The sequence below is a fragment of the Struthio camelus genome, chromosome 2, assembly GCF_040807025.1.
Source record: "Struthio camelus isolate bStrCam1 chromosome 2, bStrCam1.hap1, whole genome shotgun sequence".
Lineage (NCBI taxonomy): Eukaryota > Metazoa > Chordata > Aves > Struthioniformes > Struthionidae > Struthio > Struthio camelus.
The window spans coordinates 2,045,618-2,068,612 of NC_090943.1; the positions used below are offsets into that span (position 1 = coordinate 2,045,618).

A 22,995-nucleotide genomic window follows, 5' to 3' on the forward strand; every position below is an offset into this window, starting at 1 on the left:
GTCAGAAATTAAGCAGCACTTAGCAACACTTGGGCTGGGAAAAGTAAAACAAGAGTTTCTTTCCTTTTTCCAGCAGCTACTTCCAGTAGCTCCTTTAATGGTGACAGATTGTCCTGGATGTCTCGTAAGACCAAAAATGAGCATATGAAATTTCTACATAGACTGACACATCTTCCAGTGAGTGCAAAACAGGGTTGCTTCTCTGGAATAAGTGGGCTTACACTGATGTGTATCCACCTAACCATCAAGATTTGCAATTAATCTAGCAAAGAAGGGAAATAATGAAGAAGCTGATGACTCTTACCTCTCCATTGCAAAAACAGTATATGATGGCAACAAAAAATCCCTGGAAGGGAGAAGAAACGACACATTAGTGTTAATCTTGCTGCATCTGAGTATCACTTTCCTGACGCTGCTGCCCAGCATCCCTGTGTTCCTGTGAAATCAACAACATTTATAATATGCTGCATATAATATGAGTGAGAAACCTCTCATTGCTCAGTAGTTCATGAGAGACAGATGAACACAGCCATTTCCCTGCAGACTGTCTACAAAGTAGATAGATTATACAAATCTTCTGGGTCATGGCTTAGCTGAAATATCTGTTTGCCCCCCACCATCTCCCTGAACTTTTGCCAAAGTTCTGAAACAGTAAATGGGTGCCTGGGAAAGTGGTGGGTTTATGACTAACCCAATAAACCTTTCCAATGGTTTACATGAGGATGATTCTACTGTAGGACTGGAGGATGGAAGATGGCCCTGATGGGACTCTTCCAGCCCTGGTTGCAACTGGGACAGCCCACGCATGGAGCAGAAAGGGCTGAGCGGAACCAGCAAGAGAATTCAGGCATGGGGAAACCGTCCATATCTTTCGGTTGGGCAATATTTTAACCAGATTTGGGTGCGGTTATTTTATTCCATCGGCACCCAACAGGAGCTGCTGAAGCACGTGAATGCAAGCTCGGTCCCCACCTCCCTTAAATTTTCTCTAAACTTTCATCAGGCCAATCCCGCTGTCTGCCTTTCATCATCCATGCCAGGCATCTGCAGTGATAGGTAGTGAGTCAAAAGTTAATCTCTGAGGGAAGGGTGTGCAGGGACTATAAAGCACAGCTTGTATGGAGGTGCTAATTTTTCCTGCAGTGTCTTCTATAGGACCAGTCCTGGAACTGAATCTGCGTTACACCCAAACCCAGAACTGAGGAATCTATTCACAGCACTGAAACAGAATTGGGACAAGCAAGTAGCAAGCTGACTTAAAACAGCATGTCTCTGTGGAGCTCTACCAGCTTAACTCTAGCCTGAATCTGAAGGGAATTTATGGGGCAAGTTATCTTTCAACAGGAACATTTTTTGTTGGGCACACTGACCCTTTTTTACCTTGTGTTTTGCAAATGTAAAATATGCTCGATGCTAACATAGTGTCAAATCACCTTGTGAATGAAATCTGACATACTGAAAAAACAACTCTGCTTCCAAAGAGAACACCTTGCCCTCTAATTTCCCTCTTTTCTGCATTGAAATTCTCATAGTTTTCCCCCTTAATTTAACAGTTACGGTACCTGGAAAGAGTTGAACAGCATTTCATAGTGCATTTGAACTTGCCAAAGAATCCCTGACACATCTGTGTATGGCATAGCCATGAAAACAATATAGTGAACGCCAAACAGAGGCATAAGGACGAGGGTAGATTTCAGCAGCTTCCTGTGTAAACAAGGAAAGGCAGAGAAAGACAGAGAAAGTTAGGGGATGGACTGAACCTTCCAGCCTGGTGGGTCCACCTCACACCTTGGGTGTGTGTCGCATATAATTTTCTTCTGGCTCACGCAGCCCCCTGGCTCGGCCTGAATACCTTACATTTGCCCAGACAGTGTGTCCACCCACAATTTCAAGCTGTTGAGCCTCTTGCGGCACATGAACTAACATGGTCCATGCCCCAAAATATGCTAGTCTAACCCTCTGCAGGGTGAGAACACTGATAGGTCACTCGTCCTAGGGGACATTTAGGGTTTCCGTATCCCCTGGAAAACCCCTATTTGGAGGAGCAGCTCCATCTCAGCATAAGACTCCAGCAGGGTGAGGAGGGCATGTACAATGCAGCCCCCAGCACTTGGCTGGGTTTGTCCCAGAGAGAACCGGCCTTTCCTGGAAGTGAGCTAATTGAGGGATTAAACCGTCTGCCAAGAGCTGCAGCAAGTTACCAAGTGCAGGCAGTTATTGGGAAGGGCGGACATTGTTAGCAGAAAAACCTGGTACCTCCTCTATCCAGGGATTGGCAACCATGAAGGGAGTTAAAAACATTAAGAGGAGCGGGGCCTACCCAAACCATAATTAATATCAAACTTTAGCCAGGGAGAAGTAAGTAGATGGACAAATCAAAGACCTCATATGGCAGAAAACAAAAAAAGAAAAAAAGAAAAAAAGAAAAAAAGAAAAAAAGAAAAAAAGAAAAAAAGAAAAAAAGAAAAAAAGAAAAAAAGAGAGGTGCTCTCCAGCCAAATCCCATTCCTGCTTCAAATGAAACTTTTTGTGTTTGCAGATTAAGATGGTAGCAATGAGCTCATGGTTTGCAGATCAGCTAATTCTGCCCTCATCCCTGCAGGCTTTGTGCTGATCAGTCCAGCTCGAGAGACTGTGAGAAGCCTGAGGAGCTCTCGTGAAGCCGAGGTGTCTCAGCAATCTACTTTTTCTGTCCAATTCTGACTATGCTACAAGTATTCTAAGTTATCAAGGGAGAAGAGCTGGCAGAACAGAGGAAAACAAAACAAATGAGGAAATGCCAGGTTTCCTGCAAAGAGTCAGGAATCTTTTTTCATTTCAGCAAAAGCACTGAAAGACTAGCTGAAGGGCAGGTTTAACAAATAGACCAAGCTTTACAAAGCACGGGAGGGAAATAAATAAATTAGTACAAGGTTTAGGTGCCTCAGCAGTACAAGCATGGCTTTTATTTTTGCACTGTTGGTTCAAAGCTGGCAATGATGAAAAATCTCTAGGGCTAATAACCATTTGGGCACAGCAGTTCACACAGGCCCCAACTCAAGAAAGGGTCCAGCTGCTGTCTGAACACAGCTTGTAGGTGATAAACAGGTAGAGGGCATCTGAGAACACAAGGTCAAAATGAAGGATTTTTAACAAGGTGGCACAAAAGTCAGATCAGCAGAGGATGCTGGACGCATATTTCCCATGTCAGAGTCCTACCCCTTAGTCCAGGCTGCCTTCGCTGCTCCCTAAGGGTTGCTAGTGGAAGGCTCTCCTTTAGGTGCAGGGACTGATCTTTTGAGTACCACCAATGTGGGTACATGGAAGAGGGGTCATATCCAAACTGGCCTAAGAGACTGAAGTCCTCTCTTAACCCTGTAAGGCAGGTCCTTCGTACTGGCTTGGAAAGGTTAGGGGGGTTTACATTGCTGCTGATTCACTCTGGGTTATCAGATACGGAAGGTGGATTCTTCTCACCTCATTTTAGGTATCTAAAGTCATCTCCAATTGAACCAGTCACCTTGGGCTTCCTCTGTAATCAGTGGGGAAAAACAGGGATTTTGACGTCTCCCAGAAAAGTGGGGAGGGGATACGACTCACCTGTACTGTTGTCTTGAATCACACCTCCCTGCATTTGTCTCCCGTAGCTTGGTTGCTAGGACTCTGATAATATTGATAAAAAGAATAAAATTTACCTGGAAGAGGGGGAAAAAAAAACAACAAAGAAAGGGTAACTGTTAAAAAAGATCCCAGCCAATGCTATAGTCATCCAATCAGTTCTTTTCCCTTGACAAGATGAGTCAAGGCGCTGTAGCATGCACCTTCTGATCCTGCTGTGTGTCTAGCTTCTCCCGGGAGAGCTTCTACTGTGGGAGTGATTATGTCCCTTAGGAAAGAGTTAGAGTTTCACTAGATCAAGCCAGGAATGTTCAACCTGAATGACTCTTAGCCTGCTGTTGTGCAAAGGAGATAAGGAAGGACTTTTTTTCTTTGTTCTGTTCTCCTAGAGTCCCCATCCTGCCCTGTCTTGCTGTAGCATTTGTCATGTTGTAGGCAAAACCTACTTAACCGCTTACAGGGAAGTTTATTCAGACACCCCATAAAATGGCCCTAGCTTCTCATAAGGATCATATTACCCTGAGCTTTCACACAGACTTGATGTTGCATTGAGCTGGTAATGGATGAATTTTATTCTTATGCCATTCTCAGCAGTCGTTCATGCAAAAGCGGTAAATTCTGGAAAGGGTAGAAGCAGTCTAAACTGACAGCCTGGAAACAATCACCCTTTCAGCCTAGCAGATAAGTCCCTCCAAGACTGTGTCAAAGCATACTGGCAGGATAGAAGAGGAGGGCTGTGGCAGCGTGGACTTTCTCTGCCTTTGCTGAAATCACTATTTGCAATAAGGACCATGGTAGTCACTGCCTGCTCAGCACCTTTCAGCAACATTTAAAAGCAAGCTGAGAGAGGCAGAAGGGAAAGGCTTTCTCCGGGAAAGCGTGGGCATCCCAAATGAAAATGCCTTCATATGAGCTAGCCAGCCTGGGCTGCCTTTTGCATGAGGTTAGGTGAGTTGATTCCCTTACCAAGAAATGCTGCAAGATAGGAAGAGATTGAAGGAAAACAGGGAGGTGAGTGAGCAGACTCCGAACTGGATATTACCACAACATGTAAGACAGTGGTTACCAAGCGTTTTGAGGTGTGGACCACAGCCAGCCCTCAACATTTTTCACATCATCTATGCCACCCGCTTTAAAACGCCATGCAGTGATGTGAATCATTTTCATGGCCTCATGAACCTCCAGTGACCTCTGGAACTTAATCTTGGGTCTAGGGAGCACAGTGAAATTGGGCTATAATTGGAGGGACAGAGAGGCAGAAAAACAATATCTGCTTCCTATTTGGCGAGCCACTTCTGTGAACATATCTTGTGCCTGGCTCCTGAAAAGAGATGACCCAGTCTTACAAGAACACGCCCACGGTGACCCTTGGCAGCACAACGTAACAATGACCTCTCACGGTTATACTGCCACTTGACAGGGAGGAAAAATAGGGAGATGTCTGAGGGATACCTGGCCCTTTGGAGGACCTTGGAGATTGGTTTCACCGGGATCAAGATTACACCTGCTGAGGTGCCAGACAATCCTACTGGTGGAAACACAACAAAGCCTCATGCAGAAGCATCTGTGGGACTGCCGGTCCTGGGCAGAACCACATTGCTGGGCTAATGCCGATGCCTATGGGCTTCTCTGGAGGTCTGCCGCTGTCATTTGACTTCCCAGATGCCAGTACAGCAGCATTTGAAGGAAATAAATTACCATGCCACACACAGGCTCATAGTTTTATGCCAGAGGGGACCATTGTGAACCTCTAGTTTGATCTCCTGCAAAACACTCTCCGTAAGACCTCCTTGCATTCATTTTCATTTGAGCTACTGGAGATTTGGTTTTCAGTATTTCCACGATGGAGATCCTACCACAACCATTGGTAAGTTGTTCCAATGGTTAATTATCCTCCCTGTTAAAACAAGTAGTTCCCTGAGCAGCTGAACGAACACGGCACGGTTTGCTATGGCTTTGTCTTCTGTGGTTGGATTCTTTCTCCTTTAACGAGGTGCAAGTTCATTTGGAACAGCTCGCCCCTGTGTAAAAAGAGGTAAGCTTGCACTACGCCCCTTTCCTCAAAGAGGTATTAGTAGCACTTCTCTCCTGTATCTATTTGACTGTTTTCCTGAGGTTTGTGGGAATTTAACTTCTACGCAACCCCAGCCCTCCAGTTACATTTGGTTGGAATTTACCGACTGGCACAAAAGTTACAAGGGAGACTGACAGGCAAGGAATCCCACAGCCTGGGGACATTTAATTCATTTTCATTGGAAACCAATCTGAAAGAAAATGCAGCCTTTGTCTCTCATGTGAGAAACTAGCTTCAAAGTCTCAACAACGGGATCTTGTTCTTCATTTGTCAGCTAAATTGAAGATGTCCAACCTTATCGCAGTCAGGAGGGAAACTCCTCTGACTTTTCCTAAAGCATGTGCTGGTTTTAAAAGAAATCCAGACAACTGCATGACATCAATATTAGCAGAGTGGAGGAATTTTAGGCCCCTCAGACTTCAAATTCTCTGCAAACACATCCAGAAAATGCATAATTTCATCCGGCAACATATGACCAGCCGGTATGGGAATTGAAAAGGCAGCCAAGTGAACAATATGAACCCACAGAAATTAAACAGAAACAACCCACAGAATATTTTTGCATGGTAAATAGCTGCATCTGCAAATAGCCAGGGTACAGGCACAGCAGAGCCTCATGGAGAAGCGTTATTTTTACAAGGACAAGCCTCAATTGAGCTCTTTCTCCTCTGCTAATTGGGCTTTAAATTAAATGCAATGGGGTTGCTGGCATTCATCTATTTGAAATATATGAACTTGCTCTTCTATCTTACTACTTCTCTTCCAGTGACCATGACGTGGGCTTGGTGATTTGTTTCTTCCAAGGTGCAGATGTAATTGCTAGAGCCAGGTGGAGAATTTCCATCAAAATGAAATTTTGACAAAGAAAAAAGAACCCTCAAGTCCAAAGCAGCTCACCTAATTGCACATAAGAGCACATTCACCTCAGAACCTTTCCTGCTGTTTATAGGCAAATGGCCTGACTGTCTTCTCACCCACACTGATCGTCTTCCAAGGCCTCCTGATTTGCAAGTCAGTACAAGGTATATATGGCCTGATGAAAAACCTTCTGAAGGCTATAGAAAGATTCTTATTGACTCCACTCAACTGTTCATGGATGGATGTGTAAATGGACTAGGATGTGTGGGTGTGAAAAAGCTCTTTCATGTGCACTCATGTAGCCATCAGAAGACGGAGTAAGGGAAAACCATAGAAAAAAGACAGAGGGAGGAAAGAGGATAATTGATTAAAACTCTGAAGAACAGGTTCCCAAACTAATTGGGACCCTGCTCAACCAAACGTATAACCACCCGCTGAGCTCCCCTTACACATGTGTATAATGACCTCCCAAGCTTGTAAGAGGTCATGCCTACATCTGAATAATGTTACTTATATCCTTTTTGTCCCCTCTCGCTCCTGTATGTGGGCTGAATTGATTTTCCCTCAGTGCCCAATACCATGCCTGATGCTGGATCCATGGATCATGGCTGGGATGGTGCAACTCTCACCTCCTCTGAAAAGCTACCTCTGAGGTATATCAAGCTTTTACCAGCTCAGGAACGTGACTCTGAAATGATCTGATAACACTGAAGCATCCCCGGGGGTAAAGGTTTGGTCTTGTTATGCAGCCCCAATTCCAATGCTTCCAACTGGAGACGTCTCCTGGGAACATGTTGTGACCCGTGACGATTTTCCTTACCACATGGGATGGCAATATTGGCTTGAATGTTTGTTTCATTAACAGTTTTAGGGTTTTATCTTGTGCTATCTGCCTTTCCTAAGCAAAACCTGATGTTGCTCATAAAACCCTCTGCCATATGCAGCTGTCAAACTTGCAAGAAACGCACATGTAAGGCCCTTAAACTGCATGTACACAGACTCCACACTATTAAGGCAGGAGGTGTGTTAACAGGGCAGTCAGAGCAAAGCAACCCAGCTCCATTCTCTGTGCTGAGCCTGGACAGTCCAAAGTTGCTGCCTCTCACTCGTTGCAATCAGCAAGTACTCACCACGATAGCTGCCAGGATGGGCACCTGAATAATCCATTTTAAATTGCCAGCACTCAAGTCCCAACACCTGAGAAGAGATTGACATCCCATCAGGAAGTCATTGGTTACACAGAGAAACAGACTTACTATCCTGTTTGCTAAACCTGCCCCAGGGAGACGGATTCTTCCAAAGCCTGGTGTGTTGGAAGGGCCTAGCTTTAACTCTGCCTTCAGTCAGCACAGCTTCAAAGTAGCCCTCCTCCTGTTGTCTTACCATTCACAACCGAAACTGATGTTAAATGCATTTAGAGTCATGTTTTCCAGATTTCAAGGATCTTCTCTTTCTGCAGTCATGAAGACTTGTCCCTTCTAGGCAGGAACACACCCTTTTCTGCCTCTAGCTGATCTGGTTTTGGTAGCAGGGTGATTAGATGACCTCTTCATGGTCCTTCCAGGTATATATTTTTTGGGATCCTTTATAAGCCCAGCCTGTGCTTGGTCATTTATAGAAGAACAATGTGTTGGCAGGTATGAGGCTCACAGAAGTCTCTAAGCCATGAGTCCAGAGAGGGATGGAAGGGTTTTCTTCGGGAGGTATTGTTAGAGGCTTGCCCTGCACTTAGCTCTTCCCCAGGATCCACTCTTGGAGCCAGGCTGTTGGGCTAGAAGGACTTCTGTCCTGAACTGCTATTGTCATTTTTTTCTCATGCGTCATCTACACGATATGAAACCAATTTAGTTAAATCCATGATCATCCTTGTGTGTGGACATGTTTACCTTGAACTTACTGCCCAGCAGAATATTTTGGCTACTGGGTTATTGCTCAACAGTTGAGCAGCTACGGGGGTACCCTTTGTCCCTTTGCATATATTGCTTTGAGCTGACTTAAAGGTAGTTTCAGCATAGAGCTTGTATTCACAGGGGGGCTGGGATAGGTGCGAGTACATTGCCGGAGAAAGCTTAGCAATAGTCAGATATCCTATAGAGGATGCAGTAACACATCTGTCTAAGGTCATCTTACCAGAAAAAGCTGCTATGAAAGTAGTCAGGTTTTTGGGAAAACAGGAGAAGCTATGCTGGCTTTTGCTGAATTGGCCTTGTATTACCCCTTGGAATAAGCCAACAGAGATTTGCACGGGGACCGGTCCTATCTGAATACAGGGCAGTGACGTACATGATTGTGTGTTTTTACATTCAATTACCGTGCTTTCTTCAACCCTGCTCTCACAGTGAGACCCAGCCATGCCCCACTGAAATGGTTATCATCTCTGCATCTTCAGCCTTTATCCTCTGCTCCCAAAAGCAGCAAGGACAGGAAGGGTGAACTGTTGGTGGCCGTGGATGTTCATCTACAGTCATCTGGCTGCTGAGAACAGGCTGAACATTGCTTTCTCCTAGGCATTTCCAACAGCTATTGAAAAGGTCACTCAGTGCTAATTACTCTGAATTCTCTCCAACCACAGGGAGAGAAGAGTGCCACAGGCCTTTCTTTATCTGAGCCAACCAGCCCCCATATGGCAGCTGCAGTTTTCATGTCACGGGCCAAATTCCGCCCAGGCAGCAATTCAAGGAAGGTGAGAGACAGAGGCAGAGAAACCACCGGTGCTGACTGAAAGGCTCTACAAGGATGAACCTCTGCCAATGCAGATGCATCATACTTTAATGGTTGTGCTACTAGTTTCTTCCAAGTCCAGAGCTGAAACCCCATTTGGAAAAAAGTCTCCTTCTTAGGTAAAGCCATTTAAAAAGTTGTCTGGGAATCCCACGCTCTGGCTGGGAGACCACTGGCAGATGAATGCTGTTGTGGGGTCAAGCTTAGGCTGTGCTTTTTTGGAGGCAAATGTGATTGTACTGGAGTGTGAAGACTGGGTGCTATGGATGCTTCATTCACTACAACATGAGCATATGAGGCCATCGGGGTGGCTGTACTGGGCCAGACCCAAGAACCAGCTAGTGCAGTATCTTGTTTCTGACAGTAGCCAGAAGCTGATGTCTACAGAGGAACAGGCAAGCAGGCAGCAATACTTGTACTGAATATTCTTCCAACTATCTGCAGTTCAGGAGAACTTTCTGAGGCAGAACATTGCCTTAGTATTTAATACTTTTGGAGAAATATATCTTTAAAGATTTTGTACAAATGCTTTTTAAACCTTGAGCGCATCTTGGAGTTCACAAAATCCTGCGGCCAGGCGTTCGCAGCTGCTCTACCCGGTCAGTGATGAACCACTTTCTTTCAACTATACTGAATCTACTGTCTTCCAGCTTCATGGAATGCTTTCTAGTTCAACTACTGGAAGAGGCAGTGAAAAAATGATCTCTATCCATGCTGTGCAGGCCATTCAGGATTTTATGTACCTCCGTCCTGTCCCTGCCTAGCTACGAATCAGTGACACGGTGCTTGTGCTGGTGGCATGAAAGTGCTGTAGTTCTACTCCCACCACCCGTGTGGATATACAAGGGATGCTAATATATCAGCTGCAGATGTTCACCTCTGTCAAATTCTGTAAAATGAAAGGAAAGACAGGAAAGTTGCATCCACCCTACCCCTCTCTGCCACACACACCCCATAGGTTTGCTGACTTCATAGTAGAAGTGGCTTCTGGCCTTGCCTGGTTCCTTTTTTCCCTTCCGTTCACCTGCAAACTCACCTGTGCTAAAAGCCCCACAGAAGCATCGCATGCAAAAGGGAGAAAAGAGAACCTGACTGAGACTTACTCTGTGTCGGCTAGAGTGGCTCTCACGCTGGCCCACGCTGTAACAAATACAGCAGGGAGTCCTGCAAAGAAATAGAAATCAAACTGAGTGAGTAAGCTGGGGCTAGAGGGCTCTGTTCTGCACAAACCCGGGTGGAGAGGGCTAGAGGAAGGGATGGAAGACAGAGTTTTTAAATATTCAAGCATACTTTGGACTAGGAAGCGCTGGTCATGGTCTCGCATCTCTTCAGTAATCCGGGCAATGGGACTGTAGCTATCATAGTAACCTAAACAGTGGTAGGAACCATATTCTGAGGCCAAACGACGTGGCTTGGACATATCCATCCAACTAAACTCTCCCAGCTTTCAAAAAGAGCAGCTTGTTTTCCCAAGTTGCCTACCAGGAGCGGTTCTGGCTTGTGCTACCTTATGAATCATGCTTAGGAACTGTGTAGGAGATGCCCAGCTGTCCTGGACCTGAAGTGCATCGTGGACTTGACAGAATAAATCAGCAGGTTCCTGTGCCTGTTCCCTTGCTCTGGGGTTGCTTTATGTATAAATAGAGACATAGTCTGTAGGATCTGGACTTGGGCCAGCGATCCCTGCTCTAGGCTACAAGTCCAGTTTGAAGCAGAGACGGTTTTCATGCACCATGTCATTCCCAAGATATTTATTCCCTTCCACTGACTTCAAGGAAAGATGGATCTGGAGTCAGGCTTGGACCGACATCTCCCGGGACAGGGACTTGAGTACACCAGAAAGTCGTGTTCAGAATCCAGAATGCTTGGTGGCAGCTATATTAGCAATGAAACGGGGTCTGGACATGGCCTTGGCAACTTCTCATAATCTCATGCTGTTTAACTGCTAGCCAGGTCCCAACACAGTTTTGGATCAGGCCAGCTGTCACCATCCTAGACATCCCTGGGCAAGGTTCAGGCCATTTTTTGGGGGGGAGAAGAGAGAGGGTGGAGAAATAGTTTAGCTGTAGAGTTGTGAGCTGTGCCATGTCAGCCGGCTTGAAGACTGCAGAACAAATCTAGTCAAATTAATTTACAGGAAAAGATGTGGCATCTAGAGTAAGCTCACCTATGGGCTAACTTAACTGAACCACTGTAAGAACTGCACTACACTATGCACTATGGTTCAGCAGATGTCCTACATGGGGCACAGTGGTAGTGCCTGACTGATATCTCGACCAGAGCAATAAGTGGTAGCAATTAGATGAAGGAGGACATTTTGGAGAGTGAAGCTGACGGGCAAAGATTTTGGAATAAAAGGTCAAAGATCCTTTCACTGAGTCCAATTCTCCTCAAGATTTTCTTGAGCCAATTCTGATCTTCTCAGCCTGGATGGATTAAAGCAAGAGAGACTTGCTGCACAAAAGATAATTGCTGGAATTCACGGTAATACTTGCAAAATACTTTAGCCCATGATTTGCTCCTAAATGAACCATCCTCATTTCAGCACGGTTACACTGGGCATCATCTTTTCCCTGTAAAAAGTAACAGAGCTGCCAATATCCAAATGTAATCTTTTATTTATTTTTTTAGGGTCCAGTTCTGCTTTATTTGTACAACTGAGTCCCCTACTGGCTTCCCTTAAAAGGCAGGATCAAATCCACAGTAGCTTCCACAAATTCGAGAAGAATAGCCCCTTTCAGGTAAAAAAAATAAAAATAAAAATAAATAAAGGCGACATTTATCACCGATGACTGTAAATACGCTGTTCACAGTCTAAGCTCATTGGAGCTCGGCATGCATAAGCACACGCTTAACTTTCAGCATGCACTTAAGTCTCATTAGAGTGCTTAAAGGCTTTCCTGACCACGGGCGCTTTCCTGAGCTGGGGTGTGGAGCGGGGACGCCTGTCTCATATACACGTGGACAACGGAGCCGTTATCTTGGTTGGAACCTTTAAATGCCATGGTAATATAAGAAAGCATAAATAATTAAACACAGAGCCTCTCTCAAGACCAGCGGAGCACCACCGCCTACAAAGATACGTTTGTAAGGAATGTATCCTGCTCCACAATCCCATGTGATGGCTGGCATTAGAAAGAAAATACTTAACCTATTGCACTGGGAACTTGTGAGCATGGTGGAGTGATGGGGGGGCACGCGATGATTTGTTGTAACGGTGGCTGTCTATTTCCTCCCCAGCGTTAATCACCCATCTCTGAAAAATGCATGCATGGTCCGAACGACTGGCTGAATTAGCACAGGCTTAAACTCGTATAACTTCGCTGATATCGTTGGTAATATTCCAGTTTATACTAGCTGAGAAACTGGCCTTATTCAGCGGCTCAGATGTCTGCCTGGCTGGCTGTGAGATGGTGGATGTTCGCTCACTCTTGTGGAGCCCTAGTTTTGGAAAACGGACTGCCTCAGAGATCTGTGTGTGCTTGACAGGTACTTGTCCGTCCCTAAGCCTGCTCTGCACTCCAGAAAAGTTACCGTTCGCATTCCTGCTCATCCTGTGTGTTGCGTTCAAGGGCCCTAGCAACAGTAAAATATACAGGAGAAAACGCTTAGATCTGAGAAGTGCCTCTGTGTAGATTTATTGTGCCCTGTGCCCTGCTGCCTCCCTCCATTCGGGCGAGTTTAGGGAAAGGCTCCTTGACATTTTCTGCAAAACGTGCAGAGTGGCCTCCTGGCACCAGTTTTATTGCTACGTTTGTCTTTCTGCGTCTCCGGCATCATTCTGTTTTTTACACTATGAACTGTCGCAACTGTTCTTAAATTTACAGGAAGCGGTGTGATCTGTCCCCCCTCGCTTTGCCCCATCTTTAGACTAACTCTGCGTCAATGTAACAAGTACAGTTTCGGCTGCCAGGTAATTCCCAGCGTCGACTCCTTTCTTCCCACGCTGGTAAGCTAGTCTTTAAACTCGAAGAATTTGTAGGCTTAGCTTTGCCTCCAGCATCCCTTTTAGTTTCATGTGGTGAGCCCGGATTTTTTAGTGTCCCCACTTGAAAGCTGTGGATTGTGATGCCCTGAGACAGGCGGCTCCTCGTGCTGAACACTCACAGTGCCCACTGACGGGAGAGCCATCAGCCACGACATCCCCACTGAGATCCTCAAAGTGAGAGATCTAGAGAGACCCACAAATGAAAGAAGAATATACCCAGGAGGAGGCAGCTCTGCAAGCAGAACAGTCACACGTCATTAAATGCATCTGGCCAATGCACTAAGGCATGCGAGTCTCCAAAAAGCTTGCAATCTCCTGGGCAGCCGTGGGCACGGACGCAGGTGCGGACGGACGCGTGCGCGTACGTACCCTGCATGCACAGCCAACGTGACACGGGCAGATCCCCGCCGGGCGGCGATGCCGTCAGTGACTTCTACAGAATCCACATTGTATGCGCTGTGCATTTCCAGTTAATACACACAGTGTGTACAATGCAGGTGCTATAAAGTCAGGAGTCTCCCCAGCAGCCGGGAAAGGTGCAAACCTCTCAAACTAGGCAATGTCTTCTGACCACCCCAACCTCCTGCTCTCCTCTTTGGCCTTTCTTGCGCAGAGACAAGTGACAGCCAAGACCACGCATGTAGCAAGCACACCGCGCACATGTCTGCAGCACTTGGAAAAGTGTCTTTCGTGCATGCGTCAAAGCTATGAGTAAGAGAGGCGGTTGCAAAGCTACTGCTGGGAGAAGAAAGCCTACGAATAAAGCCCTTACACAGGTCTGGAAAAATCTAGTCTCAGTTCCCCGCTACTTAAGAACCTCTCTGAGCAACAACGAAAGTGTTTTTCAGCCTCTCTATGTCACAATTTCCTCTTATCAAATGGGGCTAATAACGTTTTCTTACGCCTCTCGCCTTGTTAGGGACAAATACTTGGAGGCAAGGCTGGTTTCTGCTTGGGGCTTACCATCATGGGCTTTTGAACCTGAGAGGCGCTTTATTGCACATCGATCTCAGGTCTCCCTGCAACACCCATTTCCACATAGTTGAAAGTCAGTGCTGTCCGGTCGGAGCGGGGGGGGGGGGGGGAATTAATGTGGTGTGAAGGGAAAATGCCACTGGAATCAGCTTGGGTTTTCTAGCTATTGGTCATGCTTCTTAGACTTCCTTCATAAAACAGCTGCAAGGAATTTGAAGTTTGCTGGGGAATTTATTGTTGCCCGTAATACGATTATTTATTTATTTTTGTTAGGTACTGGCAAGAAAAAAGTTCCTTTCTGTCATCAGTGACTCCCTCATGACTACGAGGGTGCTGTGGACTTTCACGGAGCTGGGATCGGTTGTGCCAATGGGGATGTGGACTGAAAAGGCTTGACCAAAATCTTTGGGTTTGACATCAAAGAGTAAACTAGGTGCTCTGTTTTTCTCAGTAGTGTGGAAATAAGTTGTTGTAGGGGTTTTTTTTGCTTCCCCCCTTTCTCCTCTTGGAAATTTCCAGGCAGGACAAATCCTCAGCTGTTTATTGTTACACAAGGAAGAGATCTCAGCTTGTGGAGCAAACATGTCTGCTCTGTACCTATGCGTAGCGTCATGATTATTTATCATCACTGACTCCATGTCATTCACTGCTGTGGTATGGGCAGGATCCAGTGTGCCCACTGCAGGGAACTGGAGTTTTTCCACTGACTCCAGTGGGTCTTGGATTGGCTTGTCCTTTCCTGTTCCCAAAAGCTATCAAAGCAATACGCCTGTGCGGGTGCGGGTGTGTACATTATCATGCTAATCAAAACAAAGCAAAAACAAATGCAACCGGAGGGATCCTGTGTTCTCATTCCAAAGGAATTTAAATTAAGCAGCCTCAGACTTTTGGAAGCACATAGACGATTGGTGTTGTGACAGGTGTGACTTGAGCTTTGCGGTTGCCCTGATAAAATGATTATGCTTTGGCAGTGGTTGGAAGAATTAATGAAAGGGACCCATGCCTGTTAGACTGTTTTCCTCTGGCTGCATTATGCGCAGCATCAAGCTGAATTTTCTTGTTAAACATCAGGCGTTATTTTTCAACTGCTTCTCCCTCTTCCAGAATTTGCTCGAGGGAATTGCTTCTTTAAGTCCATTCTGTACAGTTTAATGCTATTCTCTGGGAAGCAAATTTACCTAGCGTGAAGGCTTTGAAGGGGGTTTTTGGGGTTTTCTTTTTGTTGCCTTTCTTTTTTTTTTTTTAAGAGATGACATTTAAAGTGCTCCCTATCTTGCAGCCGCTGGGGTAAGAAATGCCCTGTCCCCAAAGGATCTCTCTTGATTTATTCATTTAATTTTCTGAAAACCTACTGGCTGGAAGAGATACAGCTTTACCAGTGCTGAGAGATGGGTGCCCACTTCGGGACTCACATCACACCTTTATGGTGTGGCAGCACCGGCAGTTTGTGGCCTGCGCACCAGGAGAACAGGGGAGCAGTAACAGAGGGCATTCGGCTTTTGGGTCCCTTCTCCCTCATAAGCGCAGTGAGGAAGGCGGGAGGCTGGAGATAGTGGTCCCGCTGGCTGGACTGCCCTGGGCTAGGGATTCACTTGCATGCTTTCACAAAGTTAAAAAAAAAAATAAATCCTTCACAAGCTCTAATTTCCACTATCTCACCCGTTCAGAGTGCTGCTGTTAGAGACACTACCTATATACAATGGCGAAGCAAAGAGGTAGCTTGCCATATATTTCCTGGAGTCCTGCTTAATACTTTTTCATGCAATATCTCTTGCATTTCTTTCTAAATTGTGCCCACAGGCTCTTCCCAAGCTGCGAGCACCTGGACTCTGATTCTCCAAATCTTTGATTATGCCACGGTTTACTAAACACCCAAGAACTCAAGTTTTCTTCCAGAAGAAATCATGCCCTGGAACTGGGATGGGATGGGGCACACGTTAGTCTTGATCTAAAATGCAGCCAGGATGTGGCCAGGTGCATTTTGGACCTGGGAGCTGGGAAGTGGTCCTGGGCCATCCAGTTTAGATGTAACCACAGGCACCTCTGAAGAGGTTTTTCCTGCTGTAAGCTCCTATGTGCATTTACACCCTGTTATTCTTAGTTATGTCCTTGAGGATCATCTAATGTTTCCTGTTGTTCCTTATAATCCACACGCTTCAAACAACTGTGGGCAGTTGTTTGATTGTCCTCAGACTACCAGCACCTCGTTACTCTCTGCAAGCCAAAGCTAATGCCAGAAGTGAACAAAAAGCACTTTCTCTTCTGAAATGCCTGTGTCCACAATGCCTTCTCCTAATGAGCATCCCCTCTGCACCCACATCCCTCCCCTTTCTCCTCACTCCAAGAAAACATGGCTGGATTAAAAGAAAAAAAAAAATATGGCTTCCCCACAAATTATAGGTTTCTGCTGGTGCTCCAACGCTCATGAAGCCTCGGGGTCTTTTTAAAGCGATTGAGATCAGAGGTAGGAACCCAGGGCTTAGGCTTGGCTTTGGGAGCAGATGCTTGCAGCCTCACGCAACTTTCCAACCCTTCCGGCCCAGCACCAGTTTCCCACTGGGATCCCAGCTCAGCTGAGAAACTAGGTCTCTCCTACCCTTACAGGTAAGGTTTCACAGGATAAAGGTTTCACAGGAGAGTACACTTGTCCTTGCAAGAGCTGCTGTGTCTCAGCCATTCATCCTGCCCCTTGTCCCCTCTTCTTTATATTTATATGCACACACTATCTGCTTCAAAACTTCCCACAACAGGCTTCCTACAGGCCAGCAGTAAGGAGCTACCATGACTTACCCCAGCCAAATAATGTGAATCCCCAGAGATACTTCTTCTCTGAGAAAAATGCCATGAAGATGAGGCTGTGGAGATAGAGCCCTTCCACCAGAATCCAGTAGTAATTGGTTGCCAGGAAGTAGAGGAAGAAGGTAACTGCTACTTTACAGCCCACCTGCAATGACCACAGGAAGACGGGGTTGTGTTAGAAACATGGTGTGAAATTCTTGGTCCACCTAAAGTCTTGATATTTGCCAAGAAGAACTTGGAAAACAAGATGGAGAAGGGGGAAAAAATGAGAAAACTCTGTTGAAGGACTTTTACATAGAGGAAAAATCAGTTCAAGCACAGAAGACGTGCACAATTCAGAGGAAAGCTGTCCCTGGCCTGATGCTGTGTCTCCGACAGCCGGTGACTAGGGAGGTCTAGGAGGACCTTGAATGTGACTCAGTGCTTCCTTGCTCTTCCAGTAAAGGGGTACTGAAGATACCCTTGTTCCACTGTTTCTTATCACAAATAGAAAAGAGAGGTTGCAAAGTGAGAATATCATATGGGGTTAATTCATACAAAAGGATATATAATGCCATCTCCCGTCAATGTAGAATGGACCCTACTAGTGCAAACTCTGGCCAGTCCTGATTTAACAGAAACCTATGACTGCCAAACACATACTACAGTAGCAGCATGTCTTTGCATTGCCCCTTACTTTACAGAAATATAAAATTAACACTGTAGACCTTAAAGCAACCCGTAGAAAATGCCAGTGATATTTATCTTATAAATAAAAAAAAATTATTCTGTCCAGCTTTTATGCTAACCCTTCAGCAATCAAAGTAAATATATGTATACTATACATACTTATTAATATATGCATATATATGTGTATAAATATTATGGACATATACACATGCGCATACACACACACATTTTCTTCTACAGATCAACAAGTGAGACAAAATAGAAGGAAGATCGTTTAAAAATAAGTTCATCCAAGTTTAATGAAAATTTCTATAATCACAAAAAATCTCTGCCTACTCACGCACATGGAGCAGCAGGCAATAATTGCAAAGCTCCCACTTCACTTTGAAACAAAAGAAATGCATTAATTGTCACCTTCACTGCTTGTTTGCCTTTCAACTCAGCAGAACCGGTAATGCTATTTAATTGCTAATATTCAAAGAATGCCATGTATTATCCCAATTATTCCTTATAATAAGTCCAGCCCAAGGAAAAACAGAAAACAATGCAGTAAAACATTTTGAGTTCTTTTAAAAAAGGAGTGTTTTGGAGTGCGCTGAGTGCTCCAACCAAAGACTTGCCAAAGCAATGAAATGGGTCTCTGAAATGGGAGGAAAACATGGTAACAGAGTTGCATTTTGGAGGACTTGGACAGACAGTGAGACATGTTGCACATAACTGACTTTATGCTAAGCTATGACCCCTCTAACTCATAACCTGAAATAAACGTTGGGGATGCCACAAAGCAGAACTTAGCTGTGCAAGAGAGAGGAAAGGTGTCTATGTAGTAGAAGGTGGTCCTAGTTGGCTGTTTCCAAAGTGGGGTCCTAAACTGGTGTAACTCCCTGATTGCTCAGTACTGTGACAACTGTCCATAGAGGATAAGTTATGACAAGTCTACCTTAACACAGCTGTGATTACTGCCACTACAAAAACCAGATAACAGAGGTACCAGAGGCGGTCGTGGTAGGAGGCAAGCTGTGAAAGACACATGAGAATGTGAATAAATACACAGGCATAAAGTTTGTGCTGTGCACTGGGTTGCTACAGGCACATTGCTACTGTTAGAGCTGGCTCAGATTTTTCCATGCATTGGAGGCAACCTTGATCTTCTAGTCTAAAATTTTCAGGGCAGAGGCATTCCTTCCTCCTCTGTCTGTGCATCGTTCAATAATCCGTGGCTGGTGAGCTATCCTATCTGGGAACCTCCACAGGAACTCTGTAATGAGAACAATGACAAGAGGGGCTGACAGCTTCAGCAAGTTGGGACGGCTTTGAAACCTGAGTCTGGGCTTCATCCCCACAAATACATGGAGAATGCATATGCCTCCATCTGAGCTTTCCATGCAGTGAAGATGAACAGGTACTTCTGGACTCGAGTTCACCTAATCTCACTTCAATTTTTGCTTTAAATGTGGAGAGTCATGCCATTAACTTAATTTGCTATGTTGACTAGATCTCTGCTGGCCACAGAGGGAACCTGAGGTGACTAGACTGAACAGAGATGTCTCCCTTGCAGACTTCTGCTTTTGTTCAGATGAACCCTATCCTTTCTGTTCTTAGTACAAATTCCTGCATTGTCCCCTCTAAAATGACTTTCAGCAAAGATGGGAGAGAGAATGTATAACAGGTGCAATCAACCGTGGATTGCTGCAAAATTGCCGCAAGGCAAGGTGTCTACTGCTAGCCTCCTTCACAAGCTACCTCTGGTCTAGTTCTGGAGTCAGGGCCGAGTGTCTTCCAAGCAATGTTGAGCCAAGGCTTTGCTGTGCCTGCAGTGGCAGTCTGGTGGCACAGATGTTGTAGCACAGTAATGCCTCCCCGGTTTGTACAGAGAGGAGCTCAAGTTGGAAAAACCAACAATTGCACACTGAGATGGGAAAAGCATACCTTGTGAAGCGTAAGCACTGATGTTCCTTGTGCAAGGATAGCCACAGGTGTTTCCAGAGCCACTAGCTTTATGAGGCACCAGGGAAGCTGTTTAAAATGGTAATTGTAGGTGTGATCCAAAGCCTCAGCCCTGTCTTTACCTTTGACTGCCATAGGGAATGATTCTTCCTTAGCTCAAGGGCTGCACATTTCCTCTGGGCCAGTAAATTGAGGGGGATTGGGAAGAGCTGGGGAGAAGAAAGGGCCAGAGCACTGGAATCCCTCAACAGGGCAGAAAGTTGCCATGAAAGAGGTAAGGTGATGAACAGGACGGGCAGGACCATGAGGACTGGAGGGACTGGCTGCTCTGGCGATACTCACAAATTGTGACTTATCTGCTGGAGGTGCTTCAGTGATGGACTTCAGGTCTTCCTCTGAGATCCGCTCCATCTCCTCTAAAGCTGACCCGGAGTACAAGACCGCGTCCTTCACGAAGATACTCACAGCTCTCAGCATGAAGGAAACAAAGAGGTGCATGTGGATGTAGTTTCTAGTGCAGTGCAAACGCCTGGCATGGAGGGGACAAAGAAAGATTGAAATAGTTTAGACTGCCAGTCAGACAGATTCAGGGTCACCCCTGCCTCCTATAAGTCCCAGCTCTTCTCAATGATAGTGTCACCATGGGAATGCTAGTGCCACAGCTGCCCTCAGCTCACAGTTCACGCCAAGGTTGGTCAGTGAATTAATGCCTACTCTGGGGGTTTGGTCGAGGCATGGTGCTGCTGACATCGTATTAGGACAACGCTGTGCCATTTAGACTCTCTTATTCCTGTAGTGAGCAGGCATCCCGTGGGCAGTGAGCACAGTGAATTTATGTCTGGAGTATGGTGTGCGTGCTGTGCACATGCATCTGGGGGCTGTGCAGAGCGCCTCTGATAGGCGCTTTGTGCCCAGTGTGTACACATTAGGAGTGCAGTGTGCAATCAGTGTGCAGTACGTGTGCAATGAATTTGCATCTGGAGGACAGCGTGTGTGCAGGGCACAGGCAGCCAGAGGCAATGTGGGATGCGTTCGGTATGAAGTGCATGCACAGCGTGGGCACATCTGAAATGCAGGGTGAACGTAGCGGGTGTGCAGCCAGTGTTCAGTGTACGTTCGGGGAACACACATGTGCACACGCGGTGAGCCAACACCGCCTGCGCCGTGTGTGCAGGCTGTGCATTCTTGTGTGCAGTGCGTGTACGGTGAGCATCTCCCCAGGGTTCAGCGCGCGTGCGACGAGAGTGTGTCAGGTGTGCAGTGTGCACACAGTGCACGTGAACCCTCTGTGCGATGCATGCACCACAGGCATGTCTGTGGCATGCAGTCAGTACAGGAAGGGAGCATGTGTATGTTCAGGCAGTATGCATTCACTGCACCGTACGTGAGCAACGAGTACTCTTTGAGTAGTGACTGCATGGGGAGCGCAGCCACAATGCTGTGCACCTCCTGTGAGTTGCATTAGTGTGCAGTGCGGCTGCAGGGGCGGCGGGGGGGCTCTGTTCTGCAGCAGGGGTAGGGAGCGTGCACGGAGTGCGCGGGCGCTGTTCGCTCAGGCCGCAAAAGCAGAATATATGCACAACACTCACTGATACTACAGTGAGTATCTATGTGTGTCCCTTTCACTGCTAAATCCATCCCTCCAACAAATGCATCCCTCTTACAAAGACAAAACCTGCGGTTTAAATGCTGCACGTTTATCCGCTGTTTGTGCAGAGGAATTGGACTACAAAGCCTAAAGAACTGGTGGCCTCTAAAAGACTTGCAGTGTTTCTAGTACAAGAAATTACTTGCCTTTGTACCCACTCCAGATTTCAGCCTGGGGTTTGTAACTGCAGTGCACTGGGCTGTTTTCTCTATTTCCCATCAGACAATATCCATTGCTTGCTCATGCTGAGCACTTGCTGGCCCCACAAATGATGATTGTAAAGCGCTTTAAGATCCTTTTTGGGGAAAAGCTGGACGGTAAGATGTGAATGGGTTACACCTACGTCTGTGAGGTGTGTTTTAGGAATAGTGATCCTGCTGCCTCTGAAGAGATGAAGGAATTAACTGACCTGCCAGGGTCCCTTTCTGCTCACTTCTTCTTATGGCTCTGTTATCTGGTTAGCCAAGCATGAACCAATTCATGGATTTATACCCTTTTAAATCCCCAGCTCCAATAATGGAAATAAAAATGTAATTGTACCAGAAAATAACATGCTTTTTTCTCCTTTGGGCAAGCTTGTCACAGTAATAGCAGTTGTTTCCTGTTCCATTATAGTACAAATCATGCCAAGTGGAAGTGCTGAGGTATAAATTAGGATGGGCTTTGCTCCCTGCATGTGGAATGTAGTCAGCGAATCTCTGGATTGTGTGTTATCTGGAACAAAGTCTGGCCCAGTCTCTGCAGCTACTTTGAGTCCTTGGGGCAAAGATGGGCTAGTGCAGCCACCTGTGTCACCTGGTCTGTACCTGAGGTGCTCTGACTACTTGAAGAAAGAGAGAGCGTGTCTCCTCAAAAAGAGAGAGAACTCTTTTTGAAGCCTTTTTTTTGTGAAGAATAAGTGGGGCACATGGATTTGTACTCGCACATTCTGGACCTTTGCCAGAGTTTCATGGGCATTAAATATTTTAACAACCTTGCCGGTATCCAATGGGATATAAAACCTCTATCAGGGCAAAAGGCTGAAAGAAGAGGAGGGCGATGGCCTCTGAGGGACAGGGCTGGGCTCTGGGACCAGCTCATGCTAACTCTGTCCAGGAGCAAGCTGCAGGCCTGGTTGGCCTGTGCATTTGTCACTGGTCAACACATCCAACTATTTGAGATGCTCTGATATCTAAGATAATCAACCCGGTCTCCTTTTGCTCACTGCAGAGAGGACTGAGTGTTTCTAGCGCCAGTGGCTACACATTTTATTCCCAGTGGTATGTGTCTGGGGCTTAGCCTGCGCTTGCATGGTGGGAGCTGCTGAGCTCATTTGCAGACACCACGTGGCTGCTTGCCGCGTGGAGAATTTATCTCCACAGCTGTTGTCTGGGTCCTGGTGTCTGCTATGAGAAGTTACCGCCAGCAACTGAAGGGCTTACGGCACTGGGCTCTGGAGATTTGGGGTCAGGACCCTGCTCTACCGCTATGGTTTCCCAGCGGACAAACTTCTAGCAGCAAACGATACCTTCTCCTCCCATGGTCGCAGCTGCAACAGGGAGGTGTGCCAGTGAGTTCTGTGGGCTGGAGAGCTCACTTTCATGATGGATAGAAGGAGGTGAGACAAATCTCTGGAGGTGCCTCTCTTTCCATTCTCTATAAATAGGGTCTAGAAAACTCCATTGCAACCACGGGGAAGAAGTTCAAACATCCCCCACCTTCAACACCCAAGGACTTTTA

The 22,995-nt window shown here is 46.1% G+C and overlaps 1 protein-coding gene across 8 annotated transcripts in view; it reads right to left on the reverse strand.

Moving 5' to 3' along the window:
• PTH1R (parathyroid hormone 1 receptor) overlaps positions 1 to 22,995 on the reverse strand; it is a 142,807-nt gene that overhangs the window by 11,536 nt on the left and 108,276 nt on the right. For all 8 annotated transcript variants that reach the window (XM_068934051.1, XM_009684146.2, XM_009684145.2 and 5 more), the window contains 7 exons: positions 19,971 to 20,157; positions 17,004 to 17,157; positions 10,354 to 10,414; positions 7,660 to 7,726; positions 3,580 to 3,674; positions 1,563 to 1,704; positions 305 to 346 (listed from right to left, as the gene is read on the reverse strand). In XM_068934051.1, coding sequence (XP_068790152.1) covers positions 305 to 346; positions 1,563 to 1,704; positions 3,580 to 3,674; positions 7,660 to 7,726; positions 10,354 to 10,414; positions 17,004 to 17,157; positions 19,971 to 20,157 — 748 coding nt within the window. The remainder of the gene's footprint in view (positions 1 to 304; positions 347 to 1,562; positions 1,705 to 3,579; positions 3,675 to 7,659; positions 7,727 to 10,353; positions 10,415 to 17,003; positions 17,158 to 19,970; positions 20,158 to 22,995) is intronic.